General features: G+C 36.2%; 1 protein-coding gene across 5 annotated transcripts in view; it reads right to left on the bottom strand.

The window, feature by feature from the left end:
* The window catches only part of CNST (consortin, connexin sorting protein), a 115073-nt gene that overhangs the window by 29290 nt on the left and 62021 nt on the right, over window positions 1-23762 (bottom strand). For 4 of the 5 annotated variants that reach the window (XM_024765323.1, XM_024765321.1, XM_024765320.1 and 1 more), the window contains 6 exons: window positions 19233-19438; window positions 12093-12123; window positions 10218-10304; window positions 9659-9773; window positions 6848-6869; window positions 6579-6675 (listed from right to left, as the gene is read on the bottom strand). In XM_024765323.1, coding sequence (XP_024621091.1) covers window positions 6579-6675; window positions 6848-6869; window positions 9659-9773; window positions 10218-10304; window positions 12093-12123; window positions 19233-19438 — 558 coding nt within the window. Of the gene's footprint in view, window positions 1-6578; window positions 6676-6847; window positions 6870-9658; window positions 9774-10217; window positions 10305-12092; window positions 12124-19232; window positions 19439-20198; window positions 20921-23762 lie in introns of those variants that run through there. The other variant, XM_024765324.1, reaches the window with a different exon arrangement.

Genomic DNA, 23762 nt, shown 5'->3' with positions numbered 1-23762 from the left:
AGCATTCCTAACTACCACAGGAGTTTTAACTTTTTCTTTTGTCATATATTGCTTAATTTATACAAATCATGGGCCAAAGGTTAAAATCAAGGGTGAAATATAGTGATGATTATATTCTACCTGGTTTTTCATTTATTGGTACTTTAATAATTACCAATTGGCAATGGCAGCACGTACCATACCAAAGAAAAGACAGAACTTAAATGCCATCTTCTGGTTTCAGAGAATCAGGGATGGAGTCTGGCCACCTCAACTCTGCACTGCTGAGCTTATTAGAGTTCGTATTACCTCCCCCAATGCCTTAACTTGAACATCAGATGAGGAGAGGACAAGGAAAAATAGGTCTCTTTTGGGGAGAGTACAGCATTCTTTGTCTTGTCTCACCCCAAGGAATCATTCAAAGTTTGGAAGACTGCAAAAAAAAAAAACACATGGACATTTTAATTCCCATTAGGTTGTCTGCTTCACCACTGAGCTTGCTGGTCTGCCTCTCTGTTAAGATGCGGGACGTCAGAGCAGAGGGCCCCTGCCAGATGGAAAGGGGGCCAAGCTCTCCTCCACAAGTTCCCAGTACCCAAAGGTTCAGAAGGCGGCCCTCAAAACACATCCATAGAATTCAGAGAGTAAATAGCATAAACACAGGGCGGAGAGGGCCCCACATCAGACGAACAGGGTGTGCTGTCTCTAGCTGAGGGCCAGTTACCTAAAGGACCACAGATGTCTAGGAGAGCAACTTGGAAGTAAGCGCCTCCTCAGTTGGTCCTGCCGGAGCCACCACACGTCCCCATAGCCTGGATTCCGTCCTATGCACTAATCTAGCTAGCTTCACCAGAGAGCAGACCATGCTCCCAGCCCCTGCAGAGCTGGTGGACAGAGAAGAGCTTTGAATAAAATGAGATTTAAGTGTTATGGTAAAGTTTGGAATTGAAAAGGACTAAGTCATAAAGAATCAAAATGAGACTATTTAATAGCTATAAGTGACTGAAAAGTTAGAGAATCAGCTTGAGACGCCATTACATGAGTAGAAAGTGACATGGCTGACTATAGTTACTTAGACAAAATACAAGTCACTTTAAGTACCGTTTCTAATGAAGCAAGATACCACTTAAGTGGTGTGTAATAAAGACTACGCATAGGTACAATGCATTACTTATAAATACTGGCCTGAAAACAGTTGCTTCATTCCACTATTAGAAACAATATAAAATATGAAAAAAAGTAGTAATTTAAGATGCAAAGGGCAAGAGTTTCAGACTAGATCAGATGAGTAGCTATAGTTTGTTTGACGCCATATAAAATCTAAGTGATATTTTTAATACATATTCAGTCTCCAAATCACACATAATATATGCTATTTTATAATTTGTTGTATCAAATCATGCTTTGGGGGAAAAACTTAAAACCTGTCCTTACAGGTAATGAAAAACAGTCTGCTGCCTTACCCTCCCATCTGTCTGATTCCTGCTCTCTAGGGGCAGCCAATTTTCAATTCCTTTAGCTGTTTCCTCTCATACTCTTCATTTCTAGATAAGACTTACATTGTTATTTATTGACTTTTCAGTTTTAGAGAACACCTACTGACTTCCTACTATGGAAGAGAGTTAGCTCTCATGGTTCCTTTCCCCAACAATGATGTTTTCTTTCTTCTCCTCTAGCTCCCATTACAATTCAACACAATTCTGGGGCAAATCAATATTCAAATGCTTATGTTACTATGGCTTTGTAAGTATTATTCACAACTGACCCACACTATGTACTCTGTCTTCCTTTCTCATTTATGCTTTGTTTTCCTTGGTGTTGATAACTGCCTCATTACTTCATTAAAAAAAAAACTTTACCTATGTGTCTTCAAACTCTGACAGATGTACAACTACGGCATATGTACCAACAGATAATCCATCAGTTTTAAAACATATCCTTCTTGAGTCCCTGACCTGGAACTCCTCTCCAGGGCTGCTACACAGGTATCATCCTGGAATTTCCTTTCCCAGTGATCCTAGGAATTCATTTTGGCTCTATTTTGGAAACCTTGTTTTCTCTGAATCCCAGGTCTTCCTCTTTGTTTATTCTCTCTTAGTAGAACATTTCCTAAGAAAAGGTACATGGAAGGTAAACTTTCTAAGGTTATTCACAACTGAAAGTCTTTACTTCTTCACCCCTGACTAAAACTTTGGTTGGGTAAAGTTTTCTAGGTTAGAAATCATGCTCTCTCGCAATTTTGAAGGCACTGCTGTGTTGTGTCTAGCTTCCAACAGGCCTCCGATTCGGTAGAAGGGGAATATAAAGGTCTAAATGCTTCTTGTACAGTCTTTTAGCCCAACTTTAAACCCTTAAATTTAGAGGTACCCTCTGTGCTTCCAATCCCCAAACCTTCCCAAGCAGAAATCAACCTTTTCCCTGTAGACACTTAGTTTCTGGCTTTCTCTGGTATGTTAAGCCAGGTGTCACCCATCTATCTGCTTTCCAGCTTCCAAAATTTTCTGGATGTCATATCTGCTGCTGGGTCCTTGCCAGTTCTGTCCTTCTGGCTTTCTGCCTTTAAGGATCCCCTTCAGATATTTTAATAGTGTTCCAAAAAAAAAGTGGAAGTAAATGTTTGATCCACTATGTTTAACCAAAAATATTTTCTGAATTTTCTACAAGTATGTATCATACTACAAAACTTATTGTTAATGTTTCTGTTAATATTAACATGAATTTCTGTTAATTGGTTCTCCTGAACCCAAAGATCTAGTGAGGTAAGTTTACTAATCCCTATTGCATTGACTTAAGATGTACTAAAAAAAAAATTCTACCCTGATGAAATAAAAATGGAATAAAAGCTGAGTGTATGACAGATACTTAATAATACCAAATTAAAGAGGTAGTTCTAAAATGAGAAGTTAGACTTAAACCTAAGTTCTAACACATGCTCTACAAATGCACATACCTTTGAGTTACTCTCTCATCTCCCATTCCCCCATGAATTCTCTTTAGGGAAAAATCCCCTATACAATACATGATGTGAGACTAAAGCATTCATGAATTAACACATTTCTTATATTTTCTGAGTATCTCATTAATTATCATCAGGTAAAAACATCTGAGTGATATCAGGCTTGAAAAAGAAATTTTCAATGTTAATATCTATTTTAGCAGACGGAAAGAAATGTGCCTAAATTAAGTCTGAACTGTTGGTAATAGTATAAATTAGTACAACTTCTACAGAGGCTAATTCAAAACTACAAATGTACATACTCAGTCATCAGGGAAAAGCAAGGTAAAACCACAATGACATTCATATCCACTAAATGACTTAAAAAAAAAAGCCTTAAAAAAAAAAGACATTCATATCCACTAAATGACTTAAAAAAAAAAAAGAGAACATTAAATGTCAGCAAGGATGTGGAACAACTGGAATTCTCATATACTGCTGGTGGGGTATAAAATAGGACAACAGTGTTGGAGAACTATTTGACACTTTTTTAGAAAGCTAAACATGTACCTTCCCTATGACCCAATGACTCCACCCTAAGTTCTTTACCCAAGAGAAATAAAAACATGTATCTACAAAAAAACCTTCCTACCGTTTTATTCATGATATCTCCAACTTGGAAACAACCCAAATATCTATCAACAGGTGTATGGATAAATAAATTGTGGTACGGTCAAAAAGTGGAATACTACTCAGCAATGAAAGGAAATGAATTAATGATACATACAACAATATGGGAGGCTCTCAAAAAAAAAGGATGCTGAACAATTCTACTTATATTACATTCTAAAACAGGGAAAACCCATTGATAATAAGAGAAAGCACTGGGTTGCCTGGGACTGGAGGTGGGAGGGACTGAGTGTAAGAGGGCTGGGAGAAAGATTTTGGAGTGATGAATATGTTCCATATCTTGACTGAGGTAGTAGTTACATGAGTGTATACAGTTGTCAAATCTCATCAAATTATACACTTAAAATGGGTACATTTTATTGTATGGAAGTTGTACTTCAATAAAGTTGATTTAAAAATGGGAAGGGAATGATAAATAGAGAACTCAGGATAATGGTTACCTCAGGAATGGAGTGAAGCAGGTAATGGGATAGAGAGGAACACAAAGGTAGCTGTAACAGAACTGACAATTTAGTCCCTTGTTAGGTACAAGGTTCACAGGTCTTCATTTTTCTATCAATTGTTAAAATGTATGTACATTTCATATTATTTTTACATATAAAATATTACTTAATAAAAATGAATTAAAATATAAATTAATAAAAACACATGGGCTTCAGGGTCAGAAAAATAGGGTTTAGCTTTGTGTTCTAATTAGTTCTGTTCCGGAATAAGTCACTTACCTTCCTTGAGTTTCTTAAAATGATTTAGCCTACCTTAAATTGGTTGTTAGGAGGAAAAGGTGAGATAATATACATAAAAGTATTTTGAAAATATAAAATACTACATAAATTAGTTGAAGACTTTAATAATGATAGAATAATTAGAAAAGTAGCAATGAATAACACATAGAGAACATTAATGGAATACTAGTAGTAGGGGGTAGTGATAACATGAGGAGGAAGTGGTGGAGGAAGAGTAATGAGAGCAGTGAGCACATATTTTTCTTACCTTATGCCAGGTACTGTTTTAAACTTTAATGAAATTACTAATTTAATCCTCATAAGAATCCTATGAGGTAAGAACTATTAATGTCCACCTTTTGGAGCTGAGGAAAGGGAGGGACAGAGAAATTAGGCAACTTGCTTATGGTCACACAACTTTTTTTTTTTTTGGCTGCACCGTGTAGCATGCAGGATCTTAGTTCCCAAACCAGGGATGGAACCCACGTGCCCTGCATTGGGAGCGTGAAGTCTTAACCACTGGACCACCAGGGAAGTCTCTTAGGGTCACACAACTTCAAGTGGTGGAGAGAGGATTCAAACCAGAAAAGTTTGGTGCCAGAAACAATGTCTTTAACCACCACACACACAAAAAAGCGAGTTACTTATTATATAAGGAGCTTAAGACCAAGATATGTAGAGAGAAAGAAAAGGGAAAGTCTACACTGTAGAACATGTAAGACATTAGAAATAAGGAATATGGGGTAAAACAAGGACAATATATTAAATACAAATCATTTAAAGTAATATTTTCATATTTCTTTCTCTCATATTCTTTCTTACATTTCTATGTATTTATTCATAGAATAACCAATCTGAGTAGGCTCATTATGAGACATTTGACATTTTTCCTTAAAAGATGTTATTTTATCAGACTTGGCAAGATTTCCTTCTCCAGAATTTAGTCCACACCCTCCCCATAAAATGGCTATTAATGAAATGTCTGCATTGTGCAAGTCTTTGAAAATCCACACAACTTACTTAGCAGAAGTATGCTGCAATTTAATTAGAAACCAGAAGACCCAGGTTCCAGTTGTGAATCAAAGCACCAAGCAAGTGACTTATACGTGGTATCTTAGTTTCCTGTCTGTGCCACCTATCTCACAGTAAAGGCCAAGCTAGAAGTAGTGCCAAGCTAGGGCTAGGCAGTGTCAGACTCAAACAATCAGCATGTAATAACAGCCTTCTTCCCAATGTGCACAGCAAAGAGACACATTCACACCCAAACTAGGTGACTATTTTGTGACTTTTTCCCCTAAGATTTTTATGAAGCTCATTGTATTCTGATTTCCAAAATAAAAATGACTGGGAAAAAGAGACAGGAAGAACAGAGTATAGTAGGATTGACCTAAGGCAACCCAAATTTGCCTCATAAGAGAAGAGGGGATAAAATAAGATTTAGGGGGAAAAAAATGTAAAGAGAAAAAAGCAAGTGAAATTGCAGGCATCATCGTCGTCATCTTACCTCTTCAGGCACCTCAAGTCAAAAGACCTGATGCTGCCTGTTTACTATCAGGGCTCTCAGGCCCAGGAACATAAAGCCCAGGAATATAAATTAGTACTAAAATCATAAACAAGGAAAAATAAATGCCCTAAAACATATTTATTTATCTTTATTTTCTGAAGTTTTTATAATGAACATACATTACTACTGTAAGAAAAAAAATTTCTAGAAATCTTTAACTTTTGACATAAGACACAGTGCTATAAAATATACTATGAATGCTATAGAAATATATATGTACAAATTAAAGTATACCATATGTTAGTCAACAAAAAAAGGAAAAGAATAAATTACTATAGATAAACTATAAGGATACAGAGCTTATCTTGATAATATCTAGATTTACAGAAAAAATTTCTGATAAAGTTTGTACAAAAATTGATTTTTTTAATAGAAAGGCATGTCTGAATATACTAAAACCAATTCTATTTCAGAGCTTATTTGTACAATCTTGTCATATTCTGTTAGACACATATTCTGTTAGACACATGAAATAATTTTGTTTTTACAAGAATTCAGATTTTATCATTCCTACTACTAGATATCTAAAAATAGAATTACACAATGTAAAAAAATCTTGCTTTGCTATTTGTGCAGGAGAGGTATATGCAAAAAAACTCCTTCACAGCAACTCAGATTAACACTTGTAGAATATTTATTATAAGAGGCAGGCATATCTCTTATATCCCCCTGTAATTTAAAAACATACCCGGCTCTTTGGCTGTAGCTCCTCTTTCCTTTGGATCTTCAGATACTATTAACTGCGTAAAGCATTTCCTTCCCAGGGACTTCTGTACAGCTGCTATCTAAAAAGTTTTTTAAAAAGAAGAAGAAGAAAAATAAAACTTTGGAGGAAACTATTACATTAAATTAGAAAGCTGAAAATAATTTGAGAAAGGTCTCATTATTTTCTAAAACAGTCCATACAACAAACATGACACATTTTTCCTATAGACATTTTCAAAGAAAAGTTCTTACCTTATGTTTGGATAAAAGAGGACTGTAGAAAAAAAGAGAGAAAAAAAAGAATTAAAAAAAAATTACAGCAGCAATATGCTTCCAAACAAATGTCACTGAAAGGGCTGTAAAAAAAAAAAAAATAGAGCTTCTCTGGATTCTAATATTAGAACAGAACATTTCCACTGCTGAAACATTACCACTGGTTCACATAGTTCAAAGTGCAGCTATCTCATGTGTTAATCTCCTTAGATGGCCAATAACTAATGAAAACCTCCATAGAAGCTATAAATACTGAGATTCGGGGTGAAAAGTGTCAACCTTTTGCTAATAATGTATTTCAAGAGCATTTCACAGATATTATTAAAATTTTAGTTTATGTCATTATAGTCTAAAATTATGGTGGAAGATAATTTTATATGCATTATCCATAGAAAAGGATAACAAAAGTAATCTTTAAATATTATACTTTAGAAAATACCCAAGATAAAAGAATGCATATATTCACCACAAAGCATACACAAAAATGTTCACAGCCATTTTATTCAAAAACTGGAAACAAACCAAATGTCTATTAACAATATAATGGATAAATAAATTGCTGCATAGTCATATAATGAATACACACAGCAGTAAAGCAGAACAAGTTACCATAACATGTAACAATATGTAACACCAACATAACCATGGGCAAAAGAAGCTAGATAAAAAAATCTACTCTGTGTGATTACATTTATATTAAATTACAGAACAGGCAAACACACTGTTATAGAACTCAGACAGTAGTTACTTTGGGAGATGGGTACTGACTTTGTACAGAAATTAGGGAGATTTCTGAGGGGCTGGACTGTCCTATATCTTGGTCAGACTGGTAGTTACACTATGTTATCTGTACATGTACAAATTCATCAAGCTGGGTACTTTAATGTATGTATAACTCAAAAATATTTTTTATATTAAAAATTTTAGGAGTATAATTTTGGGAAATTATCAAATTTAAAGCATAAAAATTTGGGGTTTTATTTACTATACTATCCACTGTTCATTAGCCAGAAATTCTCTAGTGATCTGAAGCAATGTGACTAGCTTTTAAATTGTGTGTTGGCAAGTTACCTTATATTTAAAAAGAGAAAAAAGAAAAGAAAAAAAAAGTCATGCTCATATTAGGTTAAAAAAATTTGTTTTTAAATAATTAAAACATTTGTAACACATTAAAAAATTATTAGTTCCATGGGAAGGGCAGAAAAAGTGTCTATATTGAAATTGTGAAAGTAAGAAAACAATCTCCACAGTATGGAGGTTCCTTAAAAAACTACAAATAGAACTACCATATGACCCAGCAATCCCACTACTGGGCATATACCCTGAGAAAACCATAATTCAAAAAGAGTCATGTACCAAAATGTTCATTGCAGCTCTATTTACAATAGCCTGGAGATGGAAACAACCTAAGTGTCCATCATCGGATGAATGGATAAAGAAGATGTGGCACATATATACAATGGAATATTACTCAGCCATAAAAAGAAATGAAATTGAGCTATTTGTAATGAGGTGGATAGACCTAGAGTCTGTCATACAGAGTGAAGTAAGTCAGAAAGAGAAAGACAAATACTGTATGCTAACACATATATATGGAATTTAAGGGAAAAAAATGTCATGAAGAACCTAGGGGTAAGACAGGAATAATGACACAGACCTACTAGAGAATGGACTTGAGGATATGGGGAGGGGGAAGGATAAGCTGTGACAAAGCGAGAGAGAGGCATGAACATATATACACTAGCAAACGTAAGGTAGATAGCTAGTGGGAAGCAGCCGCATAGCACAGGGAGATCAGCTCGGTGCTTTGTGACCGCCTGGAGGGGTGGGATAGGGAGGGTGGGACGGAGGGAGACACAAGAGGGAAGAGATATGGGAACATATGTATATGTATAACTGATTTATTTTGTTATAAAGCAGAAACTAACCATTGTAAAGCAATTATACTCCAATAAAGATGTAAAAAAAAAGAAAGAAAAGAAAAAAAAAGAAAACAATCTCCTTTATCTATTTTAAAAGATTCCGTTGTTTAAAACCTCTACAAAGTCAAAAGTTAACTTATTTAACTCACTAAGAATTAGGTTATAATGCAAAATCCATACAAATACTGTTTCAAAGGTTCAAATTGACTAACACAAGAAAATTGTACATCCCAGAAATCTGCACTTGTTTAATCACTATAATGTCCCCTCACCTTTAAAATTCTGAGTCTTCAAATAATGAATTAAAAAATATATTTAAGTTTTTATTATTACTATATTCAGTTTTAAAAATCCAACTCTTTGATATAAATCAAACAATTTACAATTATCTGGTAAATGGAGTTTTCCTTCTACAGTATTCTGGTTAAATACCATAGTGCATTCGCTTTCCAGTATTAGACTACTCTTAAAAATGTGTTTTTACTATAACATAGTATAGTAAAAACATAGAAACACTGACAAACATACAAACATTGAAAAACAATTATAATAAAAAATCCTAACACAAATCTTTCCATCTGAATCGCCTAATCTCTTAACCAAAAAGTAATCAAAATTAGAAGTTACATTTAAAAATTTCTAATTAGAAGGTGCTTTGAATTTTGTAAAGTAGACCTTTCGCTGAGTTTAGTGTAAGAAACAGATAAAAGCTGAGAAAGGAACCTAATCATTTTATCAATTTTAATTTCTCCAGTTGAAAGCATTAACAAAACAAAGAAAATGAATCTTGTATTTCAAGTATTCAATGCTACAGTGCTTCTTCAATATTCTATTCAAACTCATTGTAAACAAATACTGAAGTACTTACTCTTGATGTGTTGTGCAAAATTTAGCAAGCCGTTCAAAATCCTCACCATTAAATCCTTTTTCTGAGTTCCTCAAAGATGTAACTGTATGTGGTTGTACAGTTTTCCATTTTGTTTCTAAATTTAAAATATTTGTTAGTCACTGGCTGTTACAAAACATGTTTAGGAGGGAAAAAATAGATAACTGGCACCACTGATAAACATCATCATGCAAAAGTATCTTCTCAACCCCAAAGTTAACACAGAAATAGCTAAGTGATTACTTTTCATTCTAAGTAAATATTATCCCAGAGACTAAATTAGCCAATAGGGCATACAAAGGGATCAGAAGAAATGCAAACAGTTGCAAGTGTTCTTTTCTTGGCACTGATATGAAGAACAAAATACAAAGAGAAAAATTTTCTTACAGTGACATAAACTTGTGCTAAAAATGCTACTTTCTTTGCAACATTAACTTGACTAGAAACGTCTATTTCCTAAAACTAGGTCAAATATGTTAACTTTCTAGAGAGCAACTTGTTAGATTATTGATAATTCCACATTCTGTCAGTCTGTACTCACCCCACTGTTCTTGAATGGCAGAAAGATTTGCGAGCAATTGCTCATGATACAGTCGTTCGAGCTGAATGAATTTCATTGCTTTCTCATCTGAATAGAAAATTTGAGGAAAATAGAAATCCAGCCTAAAGAATAATGTCCTATATCAGTTGATAAATTTGAAGCTTACCAAAAAATGAGAGGACTCTAAATACTTTTAAATTTAAACAAAACTTAAGTAAGGTTTCTTGGTTTTGAAGTAGGTAAATTTTAATGTAGCATATCATGCAGTAGCTACCTGGGTTCTATTCTATCAGCAAACAGTAGAAATAAAAAGAAGGTTTTAACGTTCAAGGAATGGCTGCTTGCTAATAATATCTCTAGGAGAGTCAATTAAATATAATTTAATTAGAAATAGGACCCATGTGGAATCCTGTATCTAAGTGTTCCCCCCCCCCTTTTTTTCTCTCCTTAAATTACCTTCTGTCAAGCAACTGTGTTACCCTCTAGTCAAATGTTTGTTTCTGATTTCAACTGCCTGTGATCCTTTACTTATTTTTCACCGAACACTTAAAAAAAATTAACTTGCCACAGTGATTTTCATAATTATGTGCTTCTACTTTTTTTGGTAGATTTTCTTATAAACTGCTGTCTTCTCCATCTGTATCACACATTTAGCATCACATGAGGTCATAATAAATTGTGCAACTGTCTACCTTCCTTTGGGCCATGTTCTAAATGTTGACCCAGAAAGAAGGAAGAGAAAAAACTCACTGTTTTAGCTTTTTGTCCTTCCCATGATCACTCAGAGGTTTAATTCTCTCTCTCATTTGTAGTCTTAAAGATATGCCAGGAATCATAAAATAGGTCAGGGAGAAGCAGAGACAATTCCATTTTCCTCTGTGCATGGCTTAAAAGTATATCAATGTTTCTCAAACTTTACTGAACATAAAAAGTATTTGAAAATCTTGCTAAAATAGAGATTCATGGGTCTGATCCCCAGAAGCTCTGATTCTAAGGCCCATTAATTTTCGTTTCTGAGAAGCTCCCAGGGATGCTGATGCTGATCTGAACTGCACTACATCATACTCATTATTTGGGTAGCTCTAGCTTCCCTTCCATAAGAATTTGATTTCCTACATACTTAGAAATGAACTGCCACTGTCTGAAGTTTCATTTCGTAGTTTACTGGATAGGGTTCAGGATGATAACGGCTTATCCCTCAATCTGTGGTGAAAGTCAATAAGGTTAGGAGGAAAAAGAAATCACACAAATAGGGAAATAGAGATACTTAGGATACATTCTTTCTAGAGAATATATTGGGCCATCTTTCAAAAACAATTTCAAATGAGGAAAATTTAAAAGCTAAGGGAATAAATCTTTCCTATACAAAAGTTAACATGCAGTCTCCTTTGAGAACATTTATTCTGTTTATTACTAGTGAAGAACTCAATCTTCCCTTTACTGATATATAGCTATAATAAGACAGTTATGAGATTTACTATGTATAATACACTTGACAGACCCTAACATATGAATATTACTTGACTTGTACTTCTGTTTAATTCAAAAGAAAAAAAATTCAATGGGTTGTTTTTTTTGTTTGTTTGTTTTTTTGTAACATGCTTTCCCCCCTCCCCCCAACACACAAATATTTAGATTTTGGTAAAATTAGGGCTTGTTCATGGGAGGTCAAATTTGGGTGCTTCTAGAGAATTTTCTGGAGTGACAAATTCCCTACATCTTGTTTTCTGAGATGGTTACACTGGCGCATACAACAATTAAAACCCAGTGAAAACAACAGATTATACATTTCATTGTACGTAAATCTCAGTTTTTTTAAATGGGCAGTTCTCTAAGAAATCTGTGAATTTCTTCTTGTAATTAAGAAAAGGATACAGTCCTCCTCCTGGAAATAGGACTCTGCTATCTGTTAAAAACAAATAAAAAACAGAGGAAATTAAATTAACATTTGGATGAAAAGACAAATTTAGAAGAAACCAAGACCTTGAAATTCTCAAAGTCTTTGATATTGAACTAAGAAAACTCTTATTTAACTACATTCGCCAGTTCAGAAAAAATCAGACTGTAGGCACAGGACACATTTCTGAAGTCACTTATCTCAAGAAAAGCAAACATAGACATTCTTTGGTCCATATACAATCTCATTCTTCCTACTCTATTTCAAGTCAAAGCAAACATCACTGATTCATTAGAGTTTACAAGTAAGAACTCTAAACAATGAAGGAAATGCTACTGAGGCTTATAAAAGTACATTATGAGTGAAAGGATGACTTTATCGTAAATTAAAAAGTTGAAATATGTCATGTCACATGAAATCTTAAAACCTATTCATTTCATTTCTGTTTCACGAACTACCTCATGGGACACTGATTTTTCATTCTTTTTTGATATTTCAGAAAAGGACAGATCAAGTGCTAATAGTTGAGCAATGATCTTTGGAATATATACAAAGTGCTGCACAGTATAAAGGGCACTGGATGGGAGGGTGGGGTCCAGAGACTCATGATCTGGACCCAGTTGAGGCTTATCACTTAGCAGATTCATTCTAGGGCACCTCTAAATTTAAAAATTCTTTGATTCTAAAAACTTTGGGATCTTTTATTTAGAGCTTCATTTAGATATGCCATTTATAAATAGAATAGTAAAACCGGAAGTATTCACTGAGAAATATTTTCATAAATTGACTACTGTCATATTTAAAATATTTCATTAAGTACTTTACACTTTCAAACAGTTTCCACTGATTTTTAGTAAGTCTCTAGTGAAAAAGGTATTCCATTTATAGATCACTATCTCCATTTTCCAGGTAGCTGCCAAGGCAAAGAGCAATAAAGCACTTGTCAAACCTATAAGCTAGCAATAAAAAGGAATGGTCTTTCCCAAATCCCACAGTGGAAAAAGGATAGTTTTAAAGGAAATATTTGCCTAGCTTAAAATTTATTCTATATATCTAACATTCTTCCAGGAGCAACATACAATATCGATGGACTCAATCACCTCTTTATAAACTGTTAATCAATTAGCTTTCAGATTTCCGTGACAGTTCTAGTACCATAAGTGCAACCAAAAAGACAGGGTCATGGGACTTCCCTGGTGGCGCAGTGGTTAAGAGTCTGCCTGCCAATGCAGGGGACACAAGTTTGAGCCCTTAAAAAAAAAAATATATATATATATATATATATATATAAAATTTTCCCCTAATTAACTCTTCCCATCCATACTTCCTTATTTCTGTTAGTGGTACTACCATTCCTTTCAACTGGATATCCTAGCCTTATGCCTGAATTATAAATTTCTGCCTCTCACCACTGTGGCCTCTCCCGTTGCGGAGCACAGGCCCCGGACGCGCAGGCTCAGCGGCCATGGCTCACGGGCGCAGCTGCTCCGCGGCATGTGGGATCTTCCCAGACCGGGGCACGAACCCGTGTCGCCTGCATCGGCAGGCAGACTCTCAACCACTGCGCCACCAGGGAAGCCCTAGCTCTTATTTTATCAAGATTACACATGTATATAGTTTAAGGAGTCAAATAGTTCTATGAGGTGTGTTAAAAAAGGCCCTACCCTTCTTGCCCTATTCTCCTTTCTTCAGGAGCAAGCACATACTTAGATTTCTCTTATCTGTTTAAAAATATATTTTTTGCTGTATCTCTAAACATTATGCTTATATTTGCTATTTCTTGATTTTTTTCAGTTTTACAAAATGAGGATTGGGTCTTTTGCTCCTCCCCATCCAAACCCTACAAACATATACGACACACACTTTCTCTCACATATTCACCTATCCCATGTTATTATATTGTAGTAATAGGTAGATAAACATTGAATGTTTACCTTATTATGAGTTAAGCCAAGTAGTAAACTCATTATTTTTCCTTTCCTGAAAACTTTTTGTTTTCCCTGGAGTTTCTTTTTTTCCCTTTTTTTTAAAAAAAAAGTTTTCCATGCACTTATCACTTATACAACTCTAAATAGTCCACCAGGAGTCTAAATCTTCCCTCAATACATTCAGATACCGCAAATATTCAGAAATAGGAAAATGATATAAAAGTTCCTCCCCAGACCCTTCTGATCTGCTCAAATAGAAGTGGTTACTCTCTCCTTTTTGGTACAAAGCTGTCATCTTAGAATCTCCCTTCACCTAGAGATTCCCTTCACCTCTCTCCTGGTAGCATCCCCAGTTTCCTATATCTCAATCTTCCTGTTCCTTGGTTTACTCCCTTGTTTTGATGGAGTACATCATCTAGCGGCTTCCTGAGAAAGGATGGAAAGGAAGTACCACAGACCCTGATGTAGGAACATTCTTGGTATATCTGACAAACTGCTAGGAGGCCAGTGTACCTGGAAAGGAGTGAACAAGAAGGAGAGTTTTAGGAATTAAGGCCTAAGAGGTAACATGGCCAAATCATGTAGGATCTCGTAGGCCATGGTAAGGATTTTGGCTTTTACTCTGAATGCGAAGAGAAGTCAGTGGATGGCTTTGAGCAGAGAAGTAACATGATCTGACGTAACATTTTATCTGAATCACAATGACTGCTGTGTAGAGAGAAAAAAACCTAAATGGAAGTAAAGGTAAAGCAAGGAGGTTTCTACAATTAGTTTACTGCAAGAATCCAAGTGAGATTTGATAATATCTTGCACTGAGATGGTGGCAATGCAGAAGGTAAGAAGAGGTGAGAATCTGGATATATTTTGAAATAGAGTGGCAGGACTTGCTGACTGGATTTGGACGTGGGGTAAAGTGAAGGATGACTTCAAAGTATTTGGTCTCAGCAACTGGAGGGATGGAGTTGCCATTTAACAAAAGGGGGAAGACTAGGAAAGCAAAAGATTTTGGAGAAAAAAAATCAAAGTTTGATTTTGGGCATCTTAAGTTTGAAATGCCCATGAGATGCCTCAGGAAGCTGGATGTTTAAGTCTGTAGTTCAGAATTGAATCCTGAAGCCCTTCAATGTTTAAGAATTAGTAAAACTTGGAGGACTCAACAAATGAGCCAGAGAAGCTATGTCCAGTGAGGTAAGATATAAAAGCCAAAAGTGAGGGGTCCTAAAAGGCAAAAAAAGAAAATGCTGTAAAATAGAGTATGTGGTCAACTTGTCAGAGATTCTGATACTTCCAGTAAGATGAAAACTGAGGACTGACCACTAGATTTGCATGGGCACGCAACATGGAGGTCACACCTGGCCTTTACAATGCAACTTTGATGGAGTAGTTGGCACAAAGGCCAGATTGGAGTGAGTTCAAAAGAGAACTGAGGGGCTTCCCTGGTGGCACAGTGGTTGAGAGTCCGCCTGCTGATGCAGGGGACGCAGGTTCATGCCCCGGTCTGGGAGGATCCTACATGCCACAGAGCATCTAGGCCCGTGAGCCATGGCCGCTGAGCCTGCGCTCCGCAACGGGAGAGGCCACAACAGTGAGAGGCCCGTGTATCACAAAAAAAAAAAAAAAAAAAAAAAAAAAAGAACTGAGTATGGAATGTTACCTAGGTAGAATTCTTGGCCAATGTATTTTAACCTGAATCAAATCATGAAGAAATAATCAGGCAGATCCTAATCATGGGACATTTTACAAGAATTCTTGAGTCTTCAGAAGTGTCAATGTTATAAAAGTATAAACAAACAAGCAAATAAACAAAACAAAACAAAAGGCAGGGAATTGTTCTGGATTACCAAAGACTAAAGAATCTTCCCACTGTGTGCTCCTTCACTGGATCCTGGATCTGGGGAAAACTATTTATAAAGAATATTTGTGGAATAACTTGAGGGAAACAAATATAGGCTGTATGTTAAATAATATTAAACCAATGTCTCATTTCTTGGGGTTGATAATGGCATTGTAGGTTATGTAGGAGAGTATCATTGTTCTTGGGGAATTTATGCACAAGTATTGATATTTAAGGGTGAAGTGATATAATGCCTGAAAATTACTTTAAAATGTGTCAGTGGAAAATATGTGCGTGGAGAGGGGTTGGGGGGTAGGAGGAAAACAAAAATCTGGCAAAATGTCAACAACTGTCAATCCAAGTGAAAGGCACAGTATGAGAGTGGGAATTACTAAATAATGAAAAGAAGAAAAACTCACTCCACTTCTCCCTGATTTGTGTCTCCCTTGGGAGGTGACAGGATATTTTATATTCTTGGGCTGAGGAAGGCAGCCATCAGCTGACTCCTGTTGCCCTGATGTCTCAGCTTACTGCAGGCTTCAGCATCTCTTTCCAACAAGCAATGTTTGAAGTAGTGACAGAGAAATATAGTTATAATGCTTAATATTTATTTAGCTTTTATGTTAAGTGTACCAAGTACTATGTTAAGTACTTTTACTGCATTATTTCACTGAGTCCTCTACAACTTTACAGGAAAAGAAACTAAAAGCTACTTTGCTTGTTAGTGGTAGAGACAAAGCTCATACTTTAAAACCATCACTATAGGGACTTCCCTGGTGGTTCAGTGGGTAGGGCTCTGCATTCCCAATGCAGTGGGCCCCGGTTCGATCCCTGGTTGGGGAACTAGATCCCGCATGCATGCCGCAACGAAGATCCCGCATGCCACAACTAAGACCCAGCGCAGCCTAAGTAAATATATTTTTTTAATTAAATAAATTTTTAAAAAGTGGCATTAAAAAAAAAAAAACTCACTATACTTTCTAAGCTCCTTTGCCAGGAGAGGACAGATTGCTGAGATATATAAGAAGCATAACATACGGGACCCAGCAAACTGACATGTTTCTGGGGGATGAAGGTAGAATTTTACTTTGAGACATAAAAAAAATAATCTTCATCTGATCAAGACTGTTATTGTCTTCCTGCCTAAAAATGTGATTTTCTACTAGATCTGCTTCAGCTGTAGGATCACCTGCCTGTAGAAAAGAGAATTCTTCTTACCTTTAATGTAGTAGCCCAGTGACATAAACTGCTTGAAAAGATTTGACTACACTTGCTATTTCCATTTACTCCAAATGTCCTTTTCCCCAACTTTTTATCGAAATTCTATAGAAGAGTTCAAAGAACAGTAAAATCAACAGCCATATACCTTTTATTTAGATTCGTCAATTATTGACATTTCGCCAAATTTGCTTTCTCTCTCTGTCTTTCCCTCACTTACATATATCTTCCCACTGAAATATCTTAAGCTGCAGGCATTATATCACTTCACTCCTAAGTACTACTTGCACATGTATCTCCCAAGAATAAAGATACTCTCCCACATGATCTTCAATTCCATTATCAATCTCAAGAAACCTGACACTGATGCAACAGTATTATTTAATATACAGTCCATAGTCAAATTTCTCCCAAGTTGTCCCCAAAACAGATTCATTGAATGGAACTAACAAATTGTAGCCCTAGAATTATAAGGAACTTGCTTTGTGAGGGAGTCTGAGCCTCCCTACTTGTAAAGATGGTGATAATAATTACCTCTCTAGATTGTTTGGAAAATGAAATAACAGTTAATGCAAATACCCTTTACAAACTCAATCCACTGTACAAATTCAAGGAAGGCTGAAAGATTAGAAAGCTGCCTTAATATTGGTGGTTCTCAACTACAGTTCTCAACTATGGTAAACATACACCATATATGTCAGTAACACATTAGAGGTCAAAAAGTAGTACACATTTTCTCAAAGGCATTCTTCAAGTCCACCAAGGAGGTAACATAAAGTTGTAAGAATATATGTTTTCCTGCCTTAGGACAAAAGCTGTTTTACTTCTTACAAATTATTCACTGCTCACTGCAAAAGTTAAATGAAACAGGAGGAGTGAAATAAAAAGTGAAGCTTTTTCCACACCCATATACAAATTATTTTCATTTTAAAAGAAAATAAAACACAGCTCATAAATATCTTAATCTTTTTGGAATTATCTCTTGTGTATCTTCCTCATCACTGTCCTATAGATCTCCCAGTCTCCAGGCTCTCCATCTTCTAGCTTACCCTCCCAATCATCAAAAGAGTTATTTTTCTAAAATTCAAATTATGGCACCTGCATAATTAAAAGCTCTCAGCTTCGGGCTTCCCTGGTGGCACAGTGGTTAAGAATCTGCCTGCCAATGCAGGGAACACGGGTTCGAACCCTGGTCCAGGAAGATCCCACATGCTGCGGAGCAACTAAGCATGTGCGCCACAACTACCGAGCCCACATGACACAACTACTGAAGCCCGTGTGCCTAGAGCCCATGCTCCCCAACAAAGAGAAGCCACCTCAATGAGAAGCCCGTGCACCGCAACGAAGAGCAGCCCCGGCTCACCACAACTTGAGAAAGCCCGCACACAGCAACGAAGACCCAATGCAGCCAAAAATAAATAAATAAAATAAATTTTTTTTAAAAAAGGCTCTCAGCCTCTAAAAGTAAGCCTTTAATGGCACAAACTACCCAGTCTTAATTCCTGTCTCTTTTACATCTTAATCTTCAACAACATCCCTGTCTTTGCAGGGACTGTTCTCTCTTTCTGTACCAGCTCACTTTGTTCATCTAGTGAGAGCCTACACATCCTGCAAAACCCAGCTCAAGAATCACCTTTTATTCCCCTAATGTCCAAAGGACAAAGTTAATCATGCATTTTGTGCTTCTGCTGAACCTTAAACACATATCTACTCTAATGCTTTGTACAGACTTCTACAATTAGTTATCTACAAACTGTTTCTCCTATTCCACAGTGCCTCTCTTAAGGACATGCTCTGTTACATAATCTGTTTCCCTAGCGTCTAGCTTAGTTTTTGGTACCTTGTTGGTATTTTAATTAAGCACTCACTACATTCACTCTTATTTGTACACAGCTTACTCATTAAGCAAAAGAAGTTAGCAACAGTATGAACTATAGATTGATGAGCCAAGCCAATGTGCGGCCACGAGTCAGTGATATGCCAAATTTCCTACCAGCCACTGATCCAGGGTCACCTCCTCTTGGACTCACCAATGACAGGTGGGGTAGAATCAATTACAGAGAATAGGATTTTAGATTATTACAAATATTGGTCCCAGAATTTCAGTGAGGCTGAAAGTGAAGTGTTTAACATGATACCTGATGAAGGCAAAGGGGAAGTGCTCTTGAATCCAACTGCTCAACTTCACCCCGTATAAGTGAGAACAGAGATTGCAGAACCAGCTTCGGGGCTTCTAGTTGATCATTAGCATTTACTTCTGCAGACTCTTCATCACTAACAGCATGTATGGCTGCATGTAATATATTTTCTTGCATAAAGGGTGTGGTATCTCCTGAAGAAAGTCCTTTGAGAGGTAAATAAAATGCCTATGTTAGGATAAATTTCCATCATGGTAAACACCTTAAAACAATTATGCCTGGTAATCATAAAATTTTCAAATAAAGCTAATTACATAAAAAAAAAACCCCACAGAAACCACAAGTTATTCTCCTCAATAAATTAAGATTGTGCTGACATCTGACTGCTTCTATTAGCGATTAGTTAATAGAAGCAATTCTATTAGATCTATATAACTTTTTTATTTATATTATAAATTAAGAATATAATTTATATTCTTAATTAAGAATTAAGAATATAAAAAAAGAGAGATCTAAAGAATAGTAGGTTAAAACCTGACCAAAAACTTGATTCTCCCAAAGGAAAAACGAATTAACTATAATCTGAAGTCATGTCTTACGCAAAATAAAAGAACTAAATGGGAAGGTCAATGTATTTATCATATGAAAGGCTAAAGAATTTAAGCCTTCCTCTCTAAACTCTTGGTCTGATAACTTTAGAACTACTTCTGAATCCCAGCAGAGCAGAAGGAATTCAGATGTCCAGAGCTAATGGCCACAGAAGCTTTTTTCCTAATAAAAAGAAGTTAACACAAACTTGGGGGAAAAAAATCAGTGAATAAATCCTTGGCACACAGCTCCTGAAATGACACACCAAAGTTTTAAACTTTAAATGTTACACATTATAACTTCACCCTTCACTGAAATCTCAGCATCAGTTCTAATTTTCATATTGAAATTGAATAGACTGTCTGCATCTGTACGTACCTTTAGCTAGTCCGGCTTGGAAAGGATCTTTCTCAGTAATTTAGCGTGTGCATACCATGACTGAAGTTGCCTCCTGCCAGCCCTCTAGAGCAGGGGTCCCCAACCCGTGAGCTGCAGACCTATAGCAGTCCGCGGCCTGTTAGGAACGGGGCCGCACAGCAGGAGGTGAGTGATGGGCAAGCAAGCGAAGCTTCATCTGCCGCTCCCCATCGCTCATGTTACTGCCTGAAACACCACCCCCCAACCCTGGAAAAACTGTCTTCCACGAAACCGGTCCCTGGTGCCAAAAAGGTTGGGGAGTTTGCCCAGAACCCTGTCTTCTACTGCCTTCTAAATAAATCCACGGCTCTAGCCAAGCTGGCCAATTCTGCATCTCCCTAGTATTAATACTCTGCATCTTTCTGAGCAATTACAAATTCTAACAGTTAAAAAATTTTCCTCCCCGGACGTCCCTGGCTGTCCAGTGGTTGAGACTCTGCACTTCCAATGCAAGGGGCTCAGCTTCGATCCCTGGTTGGGGAACCAAGATCCCACATGCTGCACAGCGCGGCCAAGAAAATTAAAAAAGAAAAAAATTTCCTCCCATCTGTCTAGTTAAGTTCTACCCTAAAAAAATTCATATATTTCTCTATAACATGAGCCTGAAGTAAACTTACTTTCCTCTAAATCCTATATATGGTCTATGGAAAGCTCGCCAGGGCTTTGCATTATAGTGTATTATAGTGACTGGTGAAGGATCGATCGTATTACAGTGACTGGTGAAGGGTCGTATCTTTATTAGATCATAACTCCTACAGCACAGGGATTAATTTACTTACTATAGTATTGCAGTTATATCCAGTAGCGTATTCAGCATTAAAATTCCAAGTGTTGTGCTTTCTACAGATAATCACCTACAGTGATTCCTTCTATTTTAGAAAATTCTCTTCTATAAATTTTATGTCGTTTGGACTCTGGAAGTACGAGGCCTAGAGATGGCCTGCCATTTTATTTTGCTGGAACAGTATTTGTGAAAACATGGATGATTCTTCTGCCTTCTAATTTTCTAACCACAATGGTAGTAGTGCCAATGTAGGAACATAAGCTTTGTATAGAGAACTACAAAGAGACTAAGAGAAATACGGTTTTCTTTCCTTTTTCTCCAGCCACACTACTGTACCCAAGTTATTTAATTTCATATAGACTGTGATAAGGCTAACCTCTCAAATTCTATACTTCTTTTCATTAAATTCTTCCCACATAATTATCAAATATTACTCCATATTTCCTCTTTGAAAAATTGAATTTGATAATGCTCATTTTCTGTAGAGGGAATTTAAATAAAACCCTTGAAGGATATGGCCAAAGAAGGGCAGGATTTTCCAAAGTAAGGATAAAGGACAGAATTTATGACTCCATTATCTAAAGGAGGTCTAAGAAGGGTCCTGTTAAATAATGGAAATGAAAACACGCCATATGATTACCTCGGTTATTTAGACAGTATAGATGTATAATGGTCACGGTTCCTGCTAGATCCATTTTCTAAGTTATTTTACTTACTTATTAAAATTTTTTTCTTCCAGTTTTATTGAGATGTAATTGACATACAGCACTGTATAACTTTCAGGTGTACAGCCTAACAATTTGACTTACATAAAACACGAAATGAATCCCACAATAAGTTGATTTCATATAGATAAAACATTAAAGAAATAGAAAAAAAATGTTTTCCTTGTGATGAGAACCCTTATGATTTACTCTCTTAACAACTTTCACATATAACATATAGCTGTTAATTATATTTATCATGTTATACACTACATCCCTAGTAATTGCTTATCCTGTAATTGGAAGTTTGTACCTTTTGACCACCTTCACCCAATTCCCCTTCCCACCACCCCACAACTCTGGTAACCACAAATCTGATCTTTCTCTATGAGTTTGTTTGTTTATGAAGTATAATTGACCTGCAATACTGTTAGTTCCTGGTATACAACCTAGTGATTCAATATTTCTATATATTTCAAAGTGATCACCATGATACATCTCATTGTCATCTGTCATCATTACAAAGATAGCACGTAGTTATTGACTATATTCCCCACACTGTACATTTCATACCTGTGACTCATTTATTTTGTAACTGAAAATTTGTACCTCTTAATCTCCCTCACCTATTTCTCTCCTCCTCCCATCCCATTCCCCTCTGTCAACTACCTGTTTGTTCTCTCTCTGACTGTTTCTCTTTAGTTATGTTTGTTCACTTATTTAGTTTTTTAGATGCCACATGTAACTGAAATCATACAGTATTTGTCTTTCTCTGACTTATTTCACTAAGCATAACACTCTCCAGGTCCATCCATGTTATCACAAATGGCAAGATGCCAATCTTTTTCGTGGCTCAGTAATATTCCACTGTATATGCATGTATCTGCGTGCGTGTGGGTGTGTGTGCGTGTGTGTGTGTGTGTGTATAGAACACATCATCTTTATCCATTCATCTACTGATGGGCACTTAGCTTGCTTCCATATTGTGGCTATTATAAATAATGCTGCAATAGACACAGGGGTGCATGTATCATTTTGAATTACTGTTTACCTTTCCTTCAGATAAATACCCAGGAGTGGAACTGCTGGATCATATGGTAGTTCTACTTTTGCTTTTTTGAGGAATCTCCATACTATTTTCACATAGTGACTGCTCCTATTTACATTCCCACCAACAGAGCAGAAGGGTTCCCTTTTCTCCACGTCCTCACCAACACTTGCTATTAGTTGTCTTTTTGATACAAGCCATTCAAACGGGTATGAAGTGATATCTCGCTGTGGTCTTCATTTGCATTTCCCCGACAATTAGTGATGTCCAGCATCTTTTCTTTCTTTTTTAAAAAAGCAGAATAGTACTGTATACTCCTCATTTGTGTATCAGAAAAAAGAATGCAAGGAGATCATACCCTAAGATCTGAGCTAGTGCTCGGTGCCAGAACTTTAAAATATTTCTGGAAAGATACCCAAGAAATTCCCCTATAGAGAAGGGAACTGAGGAATCATGATTCTGGTCAGGGAGGAGGACTTACATTTCAGTGTTTGTTTTTTTTGAATTTTTTTTTTATACAGCAGGTTCTTATTATTCATTTTATACATATTAGTGTATACATGTCAATCCCAATCTCCCAGTTCATCCCAACACCACCACCCCACCACTACTTTCCTTCCTTGGTGTCCATACATTTGTTCTCTACATCTGTGTCTCTATTTCTGCCCTGCAAATCGGTTCATCTGTACCATTTTTCTAGGTTCCACATATATGCGTTAATATACTTGTTTTTCGCCTTCTGACTTACTTCACTCTGTATGACAGTCTCTAGATACATCCACGTCTCTACAAATGACCCAATTTCACTCCATTTGATGGTTAATATTCCATTATATATATATATAGATAGATAGATAGATATCTATCTATATATATATAACATCTTCTTTACCCATTCATCTGCAGATGGGCATTTAGCTTGCTTCCATGATCTGGCTACTGTAAATAGTGCTGCAATGAACATTCAGGTGCATGTGTGTTTTTTTTTT

Source organism: Neophocaena asiaeorientalis, unplaced genomic scaffold, assembly GCF_003031525.2.
Source record: "Neophocaena asiaeorientalis asiaeorientalis breed wild unplaced genomic scaffold, Neophocaena_asiaeorientalis_V1.1 scaffold971, whole genome shotgun sequence".
Classification (NCBI taxonomy): domain Eukaryota; kingdom Metazoa; phylum Chordata; class Mammalia; order Artiodactyla; family Phocoenidae; genus Neophocaena; species Neophocaena asiaeorientalis.
This window is presented reverse-complemented; position numbering and strand designations above follow the sequence as displayed.